Genomic DNA, 16,910 nt, shown 5'->3' on the forward strand with positions numbered 1-16,910 from the left:
CCTAACATTAACATACAATATAACACAGCATTACAATTCCAGAGTTCTTCGGACCAACATTACGATGGGACTGGAATGACTTTCTTCTGAACAATGGACCTGATTTAGAATTTGGCAGACAAAGTGCTCCATCACAAATGTATGCTTTTGTTTTGTCTCACGGAGTCCCCCGGAATCATCAATAGACTAAGCAGTGGAGGTGCGGGGCACTTTTGATTTCCTTTGGTTCATTTGCCTTCCATCCAGCGGTTCCAGTGTCATCAGGAAGATACAAGCTACATGAGGGAGGAGGTCCTTCTTCTATTCCTCAAAAGATTATGTGCAGGCAAGGCAAGTAATCAGGGTTTTTTTCAGACTGAGGTTTTTAAGAGATAGTTTCATGTTGTCCCAAGGTCCGCCTGTCTTCCCTGTCTGAGTGGTGGGGGACGAGAGACTACTTTTTTCTAATTCAATGTAAAATACATTTATTAAATAAGGTGTTTTTTTTTGTTGCGAACAGGATATAATTATTTAGGGAGTCATTTATGACCTAGAAGTTAAGGTCTATAACTCGCAGTCTGAACAATTTCTTTCTTAGCACCAGTTTATCTACACCTCTGTTCCCTGAAAGATTTAAAAAATGGAAATTTTTAGACAGCTTTTAGGCCAACCCTTGGTACCTCTTAAGGGCATATAAGGAGAGGTTTCTTTCCTTCATTGTAACTTAAGATAGAAGCACACTAAACCAAGCAGATGAACTTAATTACAGCAACATACCAATGGAGAGTTACCACTCTTTATTCTATCATACCTGGGAAGAAGAAGTCATTGGTACATGGATTCTAGAGGTAATTTGCTATGGTTACTCTCTGGAATTCAAGAAGATCTGTATAGTTTCAAAACCAGTCTCTACAACTTACACCCAGAATTCCATCAAATACAGAGCACTTCACAATAGGATTGGCGGCTGTGAATCGAGCGGAGAGCGGCTGTGAATCGAGTGAGCTGAAGCTTGGAAGCCGAAGCTTGGAGCGTGGAAGAACCGGGGTCGAACAGAGGAGGTGGCGTTCACGGGGTTTGAGCAGGTTGGTGTGGATTCCCTGCATCCCTGCACCCCTGCACCCCCGCACCCCATCAGCTTACCGCTGCTTGTATTGAGCCCGCAGCTCGTAGTCCGTAGCCACACAGCTCACAAGCCTGCCAGTGCCGCTCCTTCCCCCGGGTGCCGCACAGGAAAATGAAAGGAGAGGAAATCTAGTGAGCAAGCCGGGCGGCAGAGCAGCAGCACAGAGCCGAAGCTGAGACACGCAGAAACAAAACCGGCTCATTAAGGAGGAGAACCGTGTGAGTCTCAGTGGCTGCACTGCACTCTTGATGCGTGATTTTGCCTATCCAGTCCCGGGTTTGCGAGTGTGGTAGGAGCGAGTACGAGGAAAGAAGGAAAGAAGGAAGCAAGCAGGCGGCCGCTGCAGCAGTGTCCCCCGAGTTTTTGAGGGGGTGAGAAACCACAGAAAGACCGATGCCCGCAATCCCGCTCAATTGGGGCAATTGGGGCAGAGCCGGCTGAAAACTGCAGAAAAGGCTGTAAGTTGCAGAGAGAGAGCGGCTGAGCTGCAGAGACAGTGGAGAGAGAATTAGTGGGCCTGCGCACCTGAGGGCTGTTTCGGAGGATACTGGTGAGCAGCTGCAGTCGTTCCACCCAGGCTGTAGGCAACCAGGAGCGTGAAGCAGGTGAGCAGGGTACTGCGTGGTGTTGCTGTGGGGCTGCTGAGACTGGGGGTACAGATACCTGTTACAGCCATCCACAGCTAATCTTAGCATACCCGTAGCATAACCACAGCCCACCTATAGCCTACATACTGCACCAGTACCAGCAGAGTGTGCTAGAGACCAGAGAGAGCACCGACAACGATCAACACCAGTCTGCCTGGAATTTGATTTCAAACCATTACAGAGGCTGCACCCCCGGAGGGATTACCTGCAGCCTGCGCCAAAAAAACACTAAAGACATTTAGTTGTGACAGTGACCGTGAGGGGCTGTGTCTACAAGGTTGTGGTTTGTGGCTGCGGTTGTGGATGCAGTACTGAGCAGGTTACTGAGCACAGGCTCTGCCCAAGGGTCTCAAACTATCTGCTTTGTGTGTGGTCATACTGCACCATCGCTCCACCCTCTGCAAGAGTAGAGGCACAGGGAGGATAAGAATCAAGAACAGAAGTGGTACTATCGAGTGTGAGCTGGAAGGGAAGGCTACGAGGTGCCGCTCGTAGCCGCTTTGAGGAGAAACCCTTGTGTGCATTTGAAACTCGCTTGTGAGAGACTTGCCTGAGACCTGCCTGTGACTTGGGAGCCCGTGTGCTCAGTCACTCTCGACATCAGGAGGCCACCTGCAGAGACCGGGAGCGGGACTGCGAGGACCAGGAGCGCTTGCGCTACACCACTCCGCGCACCTGGTGCCTCTTCCCGCCCACCTCCTCCTTCTTCTTAGTCCAGCCTCCTGACGCGTACGCGGGACGCGCGCGAAGACCGGGCAAAGAGCGGGCCCTCTATGGCCCTCAGTGGCTGAGGTAGGCTGGGCTGGGCCACGTTATTTTGATTTTTCTCGTGAGTTTCGTAGAGTGCTATTTCGGAACGCTATATAAGAGATTCTTGTGAACATCTTTGAACAATCATATTTATTTGCATACCTAAGGAATCTGAGAATCATTCTGTGATTATTATATATACTATCTGCGTTATATTTTCTGCGTGGTTGTCTTTTAGTTAAGGATGACTGCAAAGAAATTACATTCCGGAAGAGTCCTAGGGGGAAGGTCATGTACAAAAACTAGATCTAACCCCCTGAGGAATAAATTTGACAACGGGGTGTTAATGAAGGGACAGATGAAGCTACTGAAATTATGGGTACAACCCGTTGAAATCCCGAAGATATGCGGTTCTCAGATGGAGCCTCTGGTGGGGGCACCGTCTGCTGTGGAAAAAGCCTCATCGTTACCCAAAGCAACATCCTCTGTGGCTAATCTTCCTGAATATACTCCAGGGGGAGAAATGCCTGACATTAAGATAAAAGATACGATTGTACCTCGATCTAATAATTCTTTCGGTACAAAATGTCCCGATATTACAAAAAAAGGAGAATCCCTTTTGTCTAGTATTGATCTTGAATTATGTGGACGGTATATGGAGGATGGAAATTTGAATCACGTAAATCACAGTAAGACGCCATCGGGAGCAACGCCGTCAGGATTATTGCTATATAGTAGTACTCCCTCTTTAACATCTGATGATATTCCTTCTCTACATAATGATTCTAGGAGTTTATTACTTAACCTATCCGGCATTTGCCCCATTGCCGCTTCTGGATTGCCAAAAGAGGATAGACCTATTTCTGATTGTTTAATAGTATTAGAACACTTGCTGTCCTCCATACTTTCATTACTGAGTAAATTTGTTGGGAATTCTGACTGCACCTTGGATTCAGTTACCCAGATTCTGAAGGTATTGTTGGCAAAAGTGCAGAAAATGGCGCTACTGTTGCCCCGGAGATTGTTTTCCCTTGTGTCATCAACAATTCATCGGAAAAAAATGCTCCTACAGAAATACCTGAAATAGTTAACAAAAATGAGTCCTTAGAGATATCTATTCTGTCTGTTTCTAATGATATGAAGGTATTAGAACCAATCCTAAAAGAGGACAGTTTGGTGGAGATTGACCCTTTGGTGGGAAAAGAGTTATTCCCAATTTTCACCACTGAACGAAAGGAGCTTGAAGTGAATTCCGATGAAAATGGAAAAGTCATTAAAAGTAGAAAGAATAAAGGGAAAAACAGGAAACCTGTTCGCAAGTACAAGAAGAAAAAACAGAGGCAAATAATTTTCCAAAGACATATGAACAATGATGAATATAATGAACCAGAGATTGGAGATAAATCTTTATTGGACATTTTTTCTAACAAGGTGACCGACCGTACTAATGGTTCTGTAGTTAAATGTTCTCGTCATAACAGCACTAACACTACGCAAGTCCCTATTCTAGAGAACACTTCACCATCGTCCAGTGTTCCAATCGAAGAAGTGATGAGAATTATGCCTACTGTACCAGGGGCACTTAATCCATCCGCGCCTAATTTTCAATTACCGGTTGAGGTTGCCACAAACTCTTCTTCTTCACAACAAGAATTGTCTAATTCATATGTGGATATCTTGACTTTGGACTTCTTGCCACTATTTGACTCTGATTTATACCTAAACAGGTCTTGGTTGCTTAACTGTTTTAAGGATATTGATTGTTTAAAACTCATTCAGTCAAATGACATTGATTTGGTTTCCTTAGTAAGGTATGAAAATGGTTTATGTGTACGGGCGAAATTTTACTCTAAAATAATAGTTAATCTTGTGTTTCAACAGGCTGAATCATTTCAATGTAGAGGGATAGATGTGTCACCCTTTTTACATAACGAAAAGGTTATCCTCCCTAGAGGAGGGGCCACAAAGCTGGGTGTTAGGCAGGAGAATAGGTCTAAATCTATTGAAGACCTACAAATCAAGGTTTTGAGAGGTAAACGTATGGTTTCCCAGATTATACCTCCTCTGATCACGACTGCCCCTTTAATAGAAGATAATCATCTGTGGAATTGGCTCCCAGGAGTTTTGTCTAGTAATAACTCGGATAATCCAAGACTGTTTCAACATCTTTAGCAGTCAGTTAAAAGTTATATCCTGGAATGCAGCAGGGTTGTCTAATAGTCCGGAGAAATTTGATTTTTTATTTTCTTTAAATGCGGATGTGATATGCATCCAAGAAACCTGGTGTAAGAATGGTCTATATGGTGGAAAGGATTATTTTTGCTAGAGGCAGCAGCCGCGCCAGCAAAAAAAGGTCATGCAAAAGGGGGAATTGCCTGCCTCTTGTCTAATGCATTGCAATGGCAATTCTCTCATTATGTTGATAAAAGCAACCTTTTTCAAGCCATAACTATTAATAATTTAACCAGTGTAGGCAGCCAGCGTTCTCTAGTAATCATCAATGCATACATTCCGCCTGAAGATGGTTTTAATATTGTTCTGAAGCAAATGTTTTCATATGTCAAACAGCTATTAGAATGTGACCAGCCCCCTTATATTCTAATTGTGGGCGATTTAAATAGTAAAGTGTCCCACTCAAGCATAAATTTGTTTAGAAATAAGTCTAAAGAAGAAGCTTACAATATACCACAATCTACTTTTCCAAGTAAAATAAAAACTAGCAAAAGAGGGAAGATATTGTTGCAAGAACTTAGCCATTCAGAGGGGTTGATTGTAAATGGTAGGATGGCATCTGATAATCCAGCCAAAATCACTCATAGGTCCCCTAAGGGAGAATCTATCCTCGATTACGTAGTTATGGACTATGTTTCCTTTTTCCTTATTCAGGACTTAATGGTCTCTCAAACAATCATGAGCGATCATAACGTGATCAGTATAACGCTTTTATTACAACCTCAGGTCACGGATACATGGTCTTTAAATACTGAAGGAGTCTCTTTGCTTTGTAAGTCGGGTAGATGTTTGTGGAACCCGACGACTATGAAGGGTTTGCAAAATATTCTTGCAGAAACCATACTCGAATTAAAAGAATGGCAGGGTATGGAATTTTTCCATTTTGAAAAGTTTATGGAAAAACTCACTGCGATCGCAAAGAAGCCTAGATACTCCAGGAAAACGACTTTTGTCCCTAGCTTATTGTTGCCTTTAAATAAAGAAATAAATAAGTTAGTGAGGCAACAGTTTCTCTCTGGATCTATGGAAACTAAAAATAAGCTATCCCTATTAAAAAGAAGGAGGACCAGAGTGAGAGCAAAATTAAAGAAAGAAAAAGAAGACTCCCTCTGGATCAGTTTAAGGGAGGCTTCCATTTACGGTAAATCGAGAGAATTCTGGTCCATAATTGGCAAGGGATGTGGTGTAAGAACTTGCCCTACCCCTGTTTCTATTCCTGAGGATGTGTGGCGTTCATTTATACTGAACCTGTATGCATCAAATGACATAGAGGGTAAGGATAGTGATCTTCTATGGGACTGTAGGTCTGCTATGGAATCTCCATCTGAGGATTCCATTGCTCTGGCGATTAAGAGTATGCGCTCCTCCGGAGCATTGGGACCAGATGAGTTGCCTATTTCAGTATTGAAACAGGATGTTACTACCTGGAGCAGGATTCTCTTCCCTCTGTTTAAAGCATGTTTCCTATTAAGATCAGTCCCTATTTCTTGGAAGGGAAGTATATTAATACCCTTATTTAAGAAGGGCGAGCGGGACAAACCTATGAACTATCGTTTGATCGCTCTACTGGATGCGGTTGGAAAAGTTTTTGCTAAATGCCTTCTACTACTAATTGAAGATTGGGTGGAGGCAAATAATATTTTACCTTTGGAACAGACTGGATTTGTAAAAAACATGGTACACTTGATAATTTGACTGCCCTCCAAGTGATTACGGACAAATATGTACGAATCCGGGGAGGCGGGGTATACGCGGCATTTATAGACTTCTCCACAGCGTTTGACAAGGTGGACCGTCCAACGCTGTGGAGAAAGCTTGCTGTAATGGGTATGCCGCCCCATCTACTGGAACTTGTAAGATCCCTTCATTCGAATACCTGGTGTAAGGTGCTGCAAGGTGGAGAAAGGGGTCTTTCTCAGTCCATTCCATCTTTAAATGGGTTAAAACAGGGATGCCTATTGGCCCCCATGTTGTTTTCTCTATATACTGCGGACCTTCCTGCTTCTATTGCTGCAGGTGTTGGTTTAGCCCCGGTGGTTGGAGGATCATCCATCTCTGTTCTTATGTATGCGGATGATATCCTCATTTTAGATCTAACTCCCAAGGGCTTATCTAATCGCCTACAAGCTTTACACTTATTTGCAGAGGAACATTTCATGAAGATTAATGTTTCCAAAAGCAAAATCATGTGTATTACTGGAAGGAAAAAATGTAGATCTGCAGATTTTCGATGGGCTATTGGTGGTCAGAGACTAGAGGTGGTTAAAACTTACCCCTTTTTAGGTAAAATAATCTCGGCAAACCTAAGTGAAAGACCTCATATTGAACATAACTCTCGTAAGGCACTGTCACATGGTATGGGGTTATGTTCGCTATATTCTGCTACAGGGAAAAGACACTTTGCTCGTTTTCTAGAAGTGTATAATGCAAAAATCCCTGCCACTCTGCTTTATGGATTAGAATTGGTGGAATTAAGACATTGGGGTTTTTTGCAGTTAATGGAGGGAAAGGTTTTGAGAAGAATTTCTTCTTTCAATACAGCTTGCTCCGTGTCTGCATGAAGGCTGGAATTTGGCCTCCGGAGCTGTTGGGTACAGGGGTTGATTGCCCTAGTAAGATGGGTGGCCTGTTTGGCCAGAGGTGATTTGGGTACCTTACGGGCATATATAAAAAAGGAACTACTGGGCAATTTAAATGAGTTCTCATTATTAGTAAAAAATTTCAGAACAGCTGTAAAATTGCTAGAGTTGGAGGAAAATACTTTGTTTTTACTTTCTCCTTCTCAACTAAAATCCAAGCTGAAATATGCATCGTGGGAACTCTGCTTTAAATTGGATATGATTGCCCAAAATGGAAAGAAGGGTGGTGAACTTCTTCTAAATTCGTATTCAATAAAGCAGGCACAGCAGTATGTCTCCTGGAATATCCCACATCGAGTACGAAGGTTATGGTTCCTCCTGCGACATGATTTACTTCCTTTAAATTCTCTTTTAGCAAAGTGGTATGGAACATCCCCCATATGCAATTTTTGTAATAAGGCAGTTCAAGACCGAAATCATGTTTTGTTTATTTGCCCTATATTACGCCCATTTCGTTCTAAATGGTTGAGATCTATTTGCCTACAATTAGGAATTCTTAATGTAAATACTTTTTTCATGCCCCAATGAAATGTTTTGCTTCAAAATGTTTAACTTTTTTAGGAGTTTTTTAGATATTTATTAATGAAATTTGTAGTGATAATTTCTGGATTCCCCGGTCTGTGTTCATGTGGTGTTCTCTTGAATGATTATTTTCCTTTTCTTTTTGTTCATCATTGTATATTAATATCGTAGATGTTGGTGTTTTATTATATGATTGTTATATGTGGCCCTCGTTTGAGAGCCGAAAACATAATAATAAAAACTTGAAAAAAAACAGAGCACTGGAACAAGAAACTGTAGAAATACTTTTAAAGAAAATTATCAGCTCAGTCACAATATTTTTGTGACTCCTTTTAACATTGTCTGTTTTTGTGGTGCCATAGGTTCAAATGCAATGGGGATAGTTAGCTTGACATCTTCTCTTACATTGAGCACCATCATCCCAGGAGATGGGATCTCAGGTTCCACTACTAATCAGGGTTGCAAAGGTTTTATAAGGGCAGATTCTTAATTAAAAGTGAATCAGGGGAATCGTCTCTTCCCCCACACCTCATTAATCCGGACTACAAATAAATGCCAGATTTGTTGAAGAGCAACTAGTCATCAAATAATTCAAGTAAAGGGTCTTCCAGAAGCGATGCTCCATTTATTAAACTATAGAGAGATGATAGTGGATAACACTCACCAAAACGTAGCCCAACATACAGGATCTCTTTCTCCGCCTGTCTTCGTGTATCAGATAATCAAATGGGCAAACAAACATTTGGCCACTCTCCAAGCACCTATATCCAATGGAATGAGAATGTAGTAGCATACAGATTAAGCAGAGTCTTTCAACTTTGCCACGATTTAGTCAGGCTCGGCTTGTCTTTTGGTGGAATATGTCAAATGTTTGGGATCCATCAGGTAGACTTTTTTCCATTCCTGAAAATGCTCTTCTCCCAAAATTCCTATCCAGATACCCGGAAGAATGGTTTTGGGAAGACTGCTCTAAGATTTCCATGGCCTTATCTCCTCCTTTGTACATTTCTCCCATTTCCACTGATAGCCAATTTAATGGCTCATCTTCATAAGGAAAAGTTGTATCTGATTTTTGTAACTCACTTTAGCAAAGAACGAGGTGGTTTTCTTTACTCAAAATAATGTCCCATATACCGGATTGGGTTTTTCCAATAGAGCCATGTCCTCTGCGAAGGCATCTTCTTCCGTCAATACCTTGTCAGTGGATGTGTCAATCAATTTGGCTGTTAAAAATAAGGGTTTGAATTGCTATTCTACACCTGTTGCATTTTTAGTACAGCAATACCATGATCAATCTACTGGACATTCTTACAATCTTCTAAGAACCTAAGTGGTTTCTTCAACTCCTGCAATATCAAACCAAGGCTAAGCGCAAAAAAGCCTGCTATGAACGGGGTATACAGTATGTGATAGTCACAGGAATACTACCACAAGCATACATGCATCAATGAAAATAACTATGACATAAATAACTGTACATTATACACACATGTAGTTATAAAAGAATGTTATTTGGACTATCCGGTTGGAATCTACTCTTCCTCTACGAATGATATGCTTTTCTTTCAGAAATAATAAAAAATAAACAGAATATATGCTTCTAGAAGTTATCCCACTTTTTGAGGTTTTTTCTTTATAATTCATCACATAGAAAGAACCTCACAGCAAAACAGACATATAGTAACAGAATATACAGAAAGATATTGTGATACTGAAATATTGCATTTAAAGCACTGATTATACAAATATAACAAATATTAGATGGGATTTGGTTTACCATAGCTATCTTCACATTTATGTACCTGGATTACATAATACACACACACACACATATATATTTTTTTTTTTCTTCATAACAAATATGAGAGCAAAGTAAAACTGTGTTTGGTGTATATGTACTAATGAAATCTGGGCATTAGATTAAATCAATGAAATGCAGTGTGCACAATAATAATGATACGTTTGTTGCTGTAAAATGTTTTTAATTTGCACTAGAGCACTTTATATTCGCCACAGAAACCACTGGATAATATGTGAAATACTACATTCCAAGATGGCCACAACATTGACCTAGATGCACCATCTTCTATGTCACTGACAAATGAAATCTGTGGGGGGTTTAAAATGGCGATCATTCCTATGCACAAACTGACACTGACAAAGCTTTTACTACGAAACGCGTCTGTCAAGGGTGAAAGCCGGTTTGTAATAAACTAATTTAGCAACTGGATAATCGTGTGCTTGCCGTTTCTATCGACAGAATTGTTGATTTGTGCTGCTCTCTACACACACACACATATATATATATATATATACATATATATATATATATATATATATATATATATATATATATATACATATACACACACACATGTAGATGTGGAGTTAAGAATAGCATACTTTACTTACCAGTATATACTTACCTTCACAATGTTTTGGTAGCCAATATTCTGTCTACAATATGCTGCAGCACAATATTTTTGTGCTTGGTTCTCCGTTATACAAATCAATGTCCTCCAATGACGAGTGCAACCCTACCACATACTTTAGGTGAGCCACATCTGTAAGGGTAACTTACCAACCATATCGTCCATCTCTTCAACATAGTCTCCATATGGCCCATGTTTACTCTTTCCATTAAACATTTTAGTGACAACGGGTGGGCTGTGAACATGCAGGAGCGAGAACAGGAGGAGGAAAGGTCTTTGTTGGTTTCTTGAAAACAAAACAGAACACCTCCATATTACTGAATGCTCATATTCCACAAGGGACTTAAATAATTACCCATTATCTACTGATGTTCAGTAATTATTTATGCTTCAAAATTGTTTTGCTTTAATATATTGAACTGCTATGCGGCAAACCAGAGTGCTGCAGCGTACTGCAATTGCTCACACTGTATTGAAGACCCTAATCATTACAAACTGTTTTTAGATATTACTTCATACCACAGTTTTTGTTGCTGCTAATTGTGGTAGAGAAGTGATGCTACTGTTTCCCAATTTGATGGAGCTCAATGTGTTTATGGGTAGAAACTCTAGCCTGGATATATACTCGCACATACAGAATAGAAACATCATAAAACATAAAAAAGTAGGCGTCATTAGGATTAACCTGATCCTAAAATGGTGCTGAGAGAGCTCCCCTCAGTATGTGAGCACTGTAAACGTTAGGAGGACCGGCTTTCCGGTCCTCATAGCGCACTGGTACTCATAGTGTTGGTGTGCAAACATGTTCTGGTCTTCAAATACACACACACACACACACACACACACACACACACCAACACACAAACACTTCACCAGCTGCAAGGAGGCAACATTTCCAGTTGAACTGACTGGCAAAAGCATGCTAAAGTATGCAAAAAAGTGATGGATGGAATGCTTGAAATAATCTCATCCACTAGTAATTATTCAGACCGCATCCCAACCCTTCGTTCTTTTGCACACCATGCCACCTCAATATGGACCCATCTATATAGAAATCAGTCTTGACCCTGCTCCAATCAGAACAGTTCAGCCTGAGCTGCCAAGCCAGGTCTTACCTACATTGGAAGACAAGCAACCCAGGACCAGTTTTGACCTAGCTATACCTGGCTGAAGAGCCCATATTAAGGGCAAAAACGGCTGGGCTGCATGCTCCCAGTCCCAGAGAAATTGCCTCTCTTGATCTCATGTGATTTGTTTCAGAATTCCCATGTTTGGTGCTGCTTTGGCTGCTATTGATTGATGTGGCAGTGGTGACACGAATAGATCGTGACCATAACCCTCTTACTACTTTTTTAAAAGGGGATGCCATGAGAAGAGCTAGGATTGCTTGCGACATGGTAGTCAAAACTTTGATCATTGATAATAATCATAGAAGGGTTCATGGCCCTACGTTGTCGCCAACCACAAACTGTAGGCACCCCCTCTGATGCCAACAATTTCCTTTTTCCCCTAGGCAGACACTTGGAAGGGGGTGGAGATCTTCCCAATATTTAAGAAGGGTGATGCAGGCATTCCCTCGAACGATAGGCCTATAAGCCTAATTGACAACTTACAATTTTGTTTTTCGCAAGGCAGATACTTGCTAAGTTACTTAGCTGGGTTGAACAGAATGACATTCTATCCCTCTGCAGGCTGACATTTGTGCCAAAACAATCACTTTTGACCAGGTTTTTAGGTTTGCCCGCCTTTAATGGAAGTATGCTCTGACATGTAGGCAAAGATTATATGTTGCATTTGTAGACCACTGAGCAGCATTCGACTTGATACCGCGTGAGAGGCTCTGGGAGGTGCTAGCTAAAATGGGGGCATCAGTCACTCTTATAAATCTTCTCTTTAGGCTGCATGTGGGGATTTATGCCCAGGTTTGCTGGGGCAATAGACGAGAGTTAACTACCGTATGTCTATTTCCTGTGGCATTTCTCAAGGTTGTGTCCTCGCTCCTTAGCTATTCATTTTATATACAAATGGAGTGGTTGAGGAGCTTCAGGCCTGCAAAAATGATTTCCCGTCTTTGATTGGCAAGAAGGTACCCATTTTATTATTTGCAGACAACTCTCTGCTTATTTCGAAGACCCCTATGGGATTACAGTTGCTTCTGAATACTTGTGTGGGCTTCTGTAACCAGCGAGGCTTTGAGCTGAATGCCAAGAAAACCAAATGTATGATTTTTGGATCTGGGAAAACCTGTAACTGTTTGACTGCCAATTTAACCTGGAGTTCTCAAGTTATCAAAAGTTCTTTGCTAGTGACCCACAGATCCAGTGTTATTTATCACTTTCATAAGCGCTCCTATTCATGACCTATCTCCCCTGCTTTTGAGGCCTATAAGGCAAAGGCTCAGAGGGCAGCATGTTTTAGTGCTGAACTATAGGCATATGCAAAGACTTAGTGACTGATCATGGCTGAAAACTCATTTATTAGTTCACTTATCCCATTCCCAATAACTACGCCTCTTCTACCACTTTTCATATATTTAGGTCCAAAGCGAACTGCAGATTTAGTACAACTGAAGCCTTTGACCAACTGGGTATGCATCTGGACTACACCTGAGCTCTCAGCGTATCTGGAGGGTCTTGGCGACCTACTGGGCACATGAAGTGTATCCAAAGTTCTCTGGTTCAAGTTCATATCGAGCTGGCTTAGGAAGCTTGGGCTGACTAAGCTGTGGGACAACTCCTGGCCATTCATAGGTCAGAGTTGGCAAGACTGAATGAAATCCATTTACTAAAATGATGTTCTTAAGAGGCAGATACTAAGTGAGTTCTCTGGCAGCAACAACAATGTGATGGATGGAATGCTTGAATTAATCTCATATCTAATAAGACAGAGCCACCCAATAATCCCACCAGGACTGGGTATGATTAATAACACAATAACAAATTGTCCCCGTAGGAATTATTCACATAGTATTCTTTAGTACTTGTTTGTCACCACAGTGATCTTCCATTCATACAACAGCAAGGAAAGTACAATGTGATAATCTTATTTGTTTTATATTTATCAAAAATAGCATGGCAACAAAAATACTACACAATTTACACATTTTGTTTTCTTGTAGTATTAGACACCTTATATTCTTTGCATGGAGGATTACACTACCATGTGGAGAGGATTAAATTTCAACATATTCCATACATAGTGACATGCTACAAACAATGATATAAATGAAACGGTGTCGTGCGTCGACGTTTCGGTCCCTCGTCGGTTAAAACAAATCCATAGGACCACCATCAGGACAAGTTGCACATTTGCATCTAGAAATAGATATACAGATGAAACTAATCATCCTTGCCTATTCGGTATCGCCTAATCACCCAAAAGGGAAAGCAAAACATGAATATGTTGAAATTTATTTCTCTCCACATGGTAGTGTAATCCTCCATGCAAAGAATATAAGGTGTCTAATACTACAAGAAAACAAAATTTGTACATTGTGTAGTATTTTTGTTGCCATGCTATTTTTGATAAATATAAAACAAATAAGATTATTACATTGTACTTTCTTTGCTGTTGTATGAATTAATCTCAGTCACTGGCAGCCGATCATGCCACATCCCAACCCATCATTATTTGGCGCACCAAGTCACCTCAGTTTGGACCTAGCTATGTACAAATCAGTCTTGACCCTGATCCAATCGGAACAGTCAAGCCCGAGCTGCCAAGCCAGGTTCTCCCTAAACTGTAACACAAGCAACTCAGGACTAGTTTTTTCCTAGCTATACCTGGCTGAAGGGATGTATGATGTTTCAACGCATTCTTTTACAACGCTTGCCATTACGATGCAGGTTTTATAACGCAAGTCATTACAACGATTTGCGTTGGGGGGTGCTGGATAGTGAATAGTTTAATTTACTATTCCAACTCCAGTCCCCGTGGATAGTAGGGAAGGTGTTGGATAGTAATTAAACTATTCCCTATCCTAGAGCGCCCCCCAGCGCAATGCGTTGTAATAACTTGCGTTGTAAAAGTTGCGTCGTAATGGTAGTGCGTTGTAAAAGTTGCGTTGTAAAGGATGTTCCCCTGGCTGAAGAGCCCATAATAAGGGTGAAAACAGCAAAGTTCAAACTGAGGTGTCATGGTAGGTGAAAAATGATGGACAGATGCGGCCTGAGCAATTGCCAGTTGCTGAGATTAATTCAAGCATTCCATTTATCTCCTTGTTGTTGTTGCTGATGGAACAATCTGCATAAATAAATGGGTTCCAGCAAGTTACTCTCCAAATTTTCGTTATTTACGCCCATTGCAGAACTACTGGGACCACCAGTAACAGTAATTCAAGGGGAGGGGAAAAATGGGGATTATTCCGAGCCACTCACAATGGGGGTGTTGACAGGTTATGGGTCAGCTGTGAAGCACCTGTGTACTATCAATGGAGCATTGAACACCATGGATTCCACATGTAATGATGCACCAAAGAAGGAGATTCTCCTTTATAGAAGCTTTTCTATGTACCCATGGTACACCAAGTTGGTATGGGAGTGTACTGACTGAGGCACTCCACTCCCTATCGTCAAAATGTGTTATCAACCGCCTTAATTACTGCTCTGAGGTGCTGGTGCATTTAATGTTCCCTAAATGGCAAGGCTTGAAATGAGTGACGAATCTGTTTGATTATCATTCTAAACAAATCTTCACCCAAGACATACTGAAGAATTTGGTGGAAATGACTCCTACCAAGATCAACTACATCTTACCAAGTAGTCACTGCTTAGTTTCTGTTAATTGAGTCCGGAGTCTCCTGGAGAGTTTGTGTATCTAAGTCAATAAACTAAAATAGTAGATTGAAGGTGCTCTGTGCGACAGTTTATTTTTTTTTGCAGCAGCAATTATTAGCCACTTCTAAAGCCTGTTCATCTTATTATTTCTGCATTAAGCAATCTTGCGTTTATTTTGGGAACTCACATTTCATTATTCAGAACAAAAAGCTTGGCACTGGAACCATGATACACCTGACTGAAAAGCCCCAAGCAGGACGACACTCGCCTTGGGTTGCTCGGGTTCAGGTTCAGGGATGGCCTAGTAGTTCTGGCTGGACAGTTCGTATTATAGCAGGGTCAGGACTGATTTGTTTAGGGCTGGGTCTAAATTGAGCTGGTGTGGTGGGCAAAAGAACGATGGATTAGAATGCTACTCAGATTGCAGTGGTTAGACGTCTTGCAATCATTTCTCCCATCACATTTTGTGTATCTAATATTAACAACAATAATAATATGTGTGCCTAATAATAACATCAACAATAATATTAATAATAATAATAATAATAATCTTACAATTATTTTCAATCAGCGTTGTTGTCAGTACCTACCTTGCAATGTATGCCTGTGCCTCCTTCACCATCAGAGAGGCAGACCTTTCCAACCTCATGGGCTGCTCAATGATTTCATGGTTTCTCATAATTACACAATTCCAATACTGGGAAAATCCATACAATGAATAACAAGAGATTAAAAATAGGAGGCCACAAAATGTAAAACAGGTATAGACTTTCCAGCTAATTGCCAACAGACCAATGAGTTTTCCTATAAGTAGTGTGAAGACTGCAAGGGCTACAAGTTGACTCCACCACATCACCATGGATTGAAAAGGGATATAAATAATAGGACCACCCATAACATCACAGTTTTCAAAAAGGGCAAAGGGCATGCCGTAGAAATAGTCAAACCCATTCTTCAAGGGATGGTGACAATGGTCATTTCGAGATTCACAGGTCAGTCCAAGGTGCCATTTCCCTGCAAATTAAGACAACATAGACTTTACTGAAATGTTTTGCTCAACCAAAATATACAGTGTAAACATGCATTTCAAATTAAAGCTTTGTCGTTTAAAGAATCACATAGAAATACATAGTCTCAGCTGGATGTTGTGCATCATTCTATAACTAGTGATGGTTCAGTAATGGGAAAACTCGCTGGTAGCTGAATCCCATAGGCAAAGATACTCACCTAAGCCAATACACATAGTATTTGGCCTAGCAGGAGAGACGGGGAGTAATTCAAAAGTAGGCGTCCTTTACCACGCCTACATGGGCAGTGCAAAATGTACCATGCCAAAGTCACTCATGGTGACATTTTGCACTTTAAATACATAAACAAAACACGCCATTTCCATCACGTGGCTCAGTGTTCAGAATTCCAAACTACCCTGGAAGTTCTAAAGGAGGCCAAATAAATTCTCTCAAATGTCGCACTATGTCACTCAGTGTGCACAGACTACAAGAATGGGTAGTGGCCAGGGGAGGACCACAGGGACCTGTTTTCTATGTGTGGTATCACAAAGTGCCAGGGATGGGGACCCGCAGGCCTCCCCTGCTTTCTGGAGATAAGAAGCTCTGTATGAGCCCTGGGTCAGAGTCACGGATGGCCCAGGAATGGAAATCCCTGGCCCTGGACTCCACTATGGCCCACTATGTCACTTGTAGCCTGAAACAAGGATCAGCAGGCATGGGGAGGCTTTCCCTGCATGGCCAAGGTGGGAAACTGTCCAGGCCCCTGGTCAGAGTTGGGCTGGTCTGGGATGGAAGGCC

The 16,910-nt window shown here is 41.4% G+C and overlaps 1 protein-coding gene across 3 annotated transcripts in view; it reads right to left on the reverse strand.

The window, feature by feature from the left end:
* Positions 1 to 16,910, reverse strand: part of LOC144772898 (arylsulfatase D-like) — a 734,130-nt gene that overhangs the window by 190,740 nt on the left and 526,480 nt on the right. For all 3 annotated transcript variants that reach the window (XM_078657571.1, XM_078657574.1, XM_078657572.1), the window contains 2 exons: positions 15,693 to 16,116; positions 10,477 to 10,613 (listed from right to left, as the gene is read on the reverse strand). In XM_078657571.1, coding sequence (XP_078513697.1) covers positions 10,477 to 10,613; positions 15,693 to 16,116 — 561 coding nt within the window. The remainder of the gene's footprint in view (positions 1 to 10,476; positions 10,614 to 15,692; positions 16,117 to 16,910) is intronic.

This window comes from Lissotriton helveticus, chromosome 8 (genome assembly GCF_964261635.1).
Source record: "Lissotriton helveticus chromosome 8, aLisHel1.1, whole genome shotgun sequence".
NCBI lineage: Eukaryota > Metazoa > Chordata > Amphibia > Caudata > Salamandridae > Lissotriton > Lissotriton helveticus.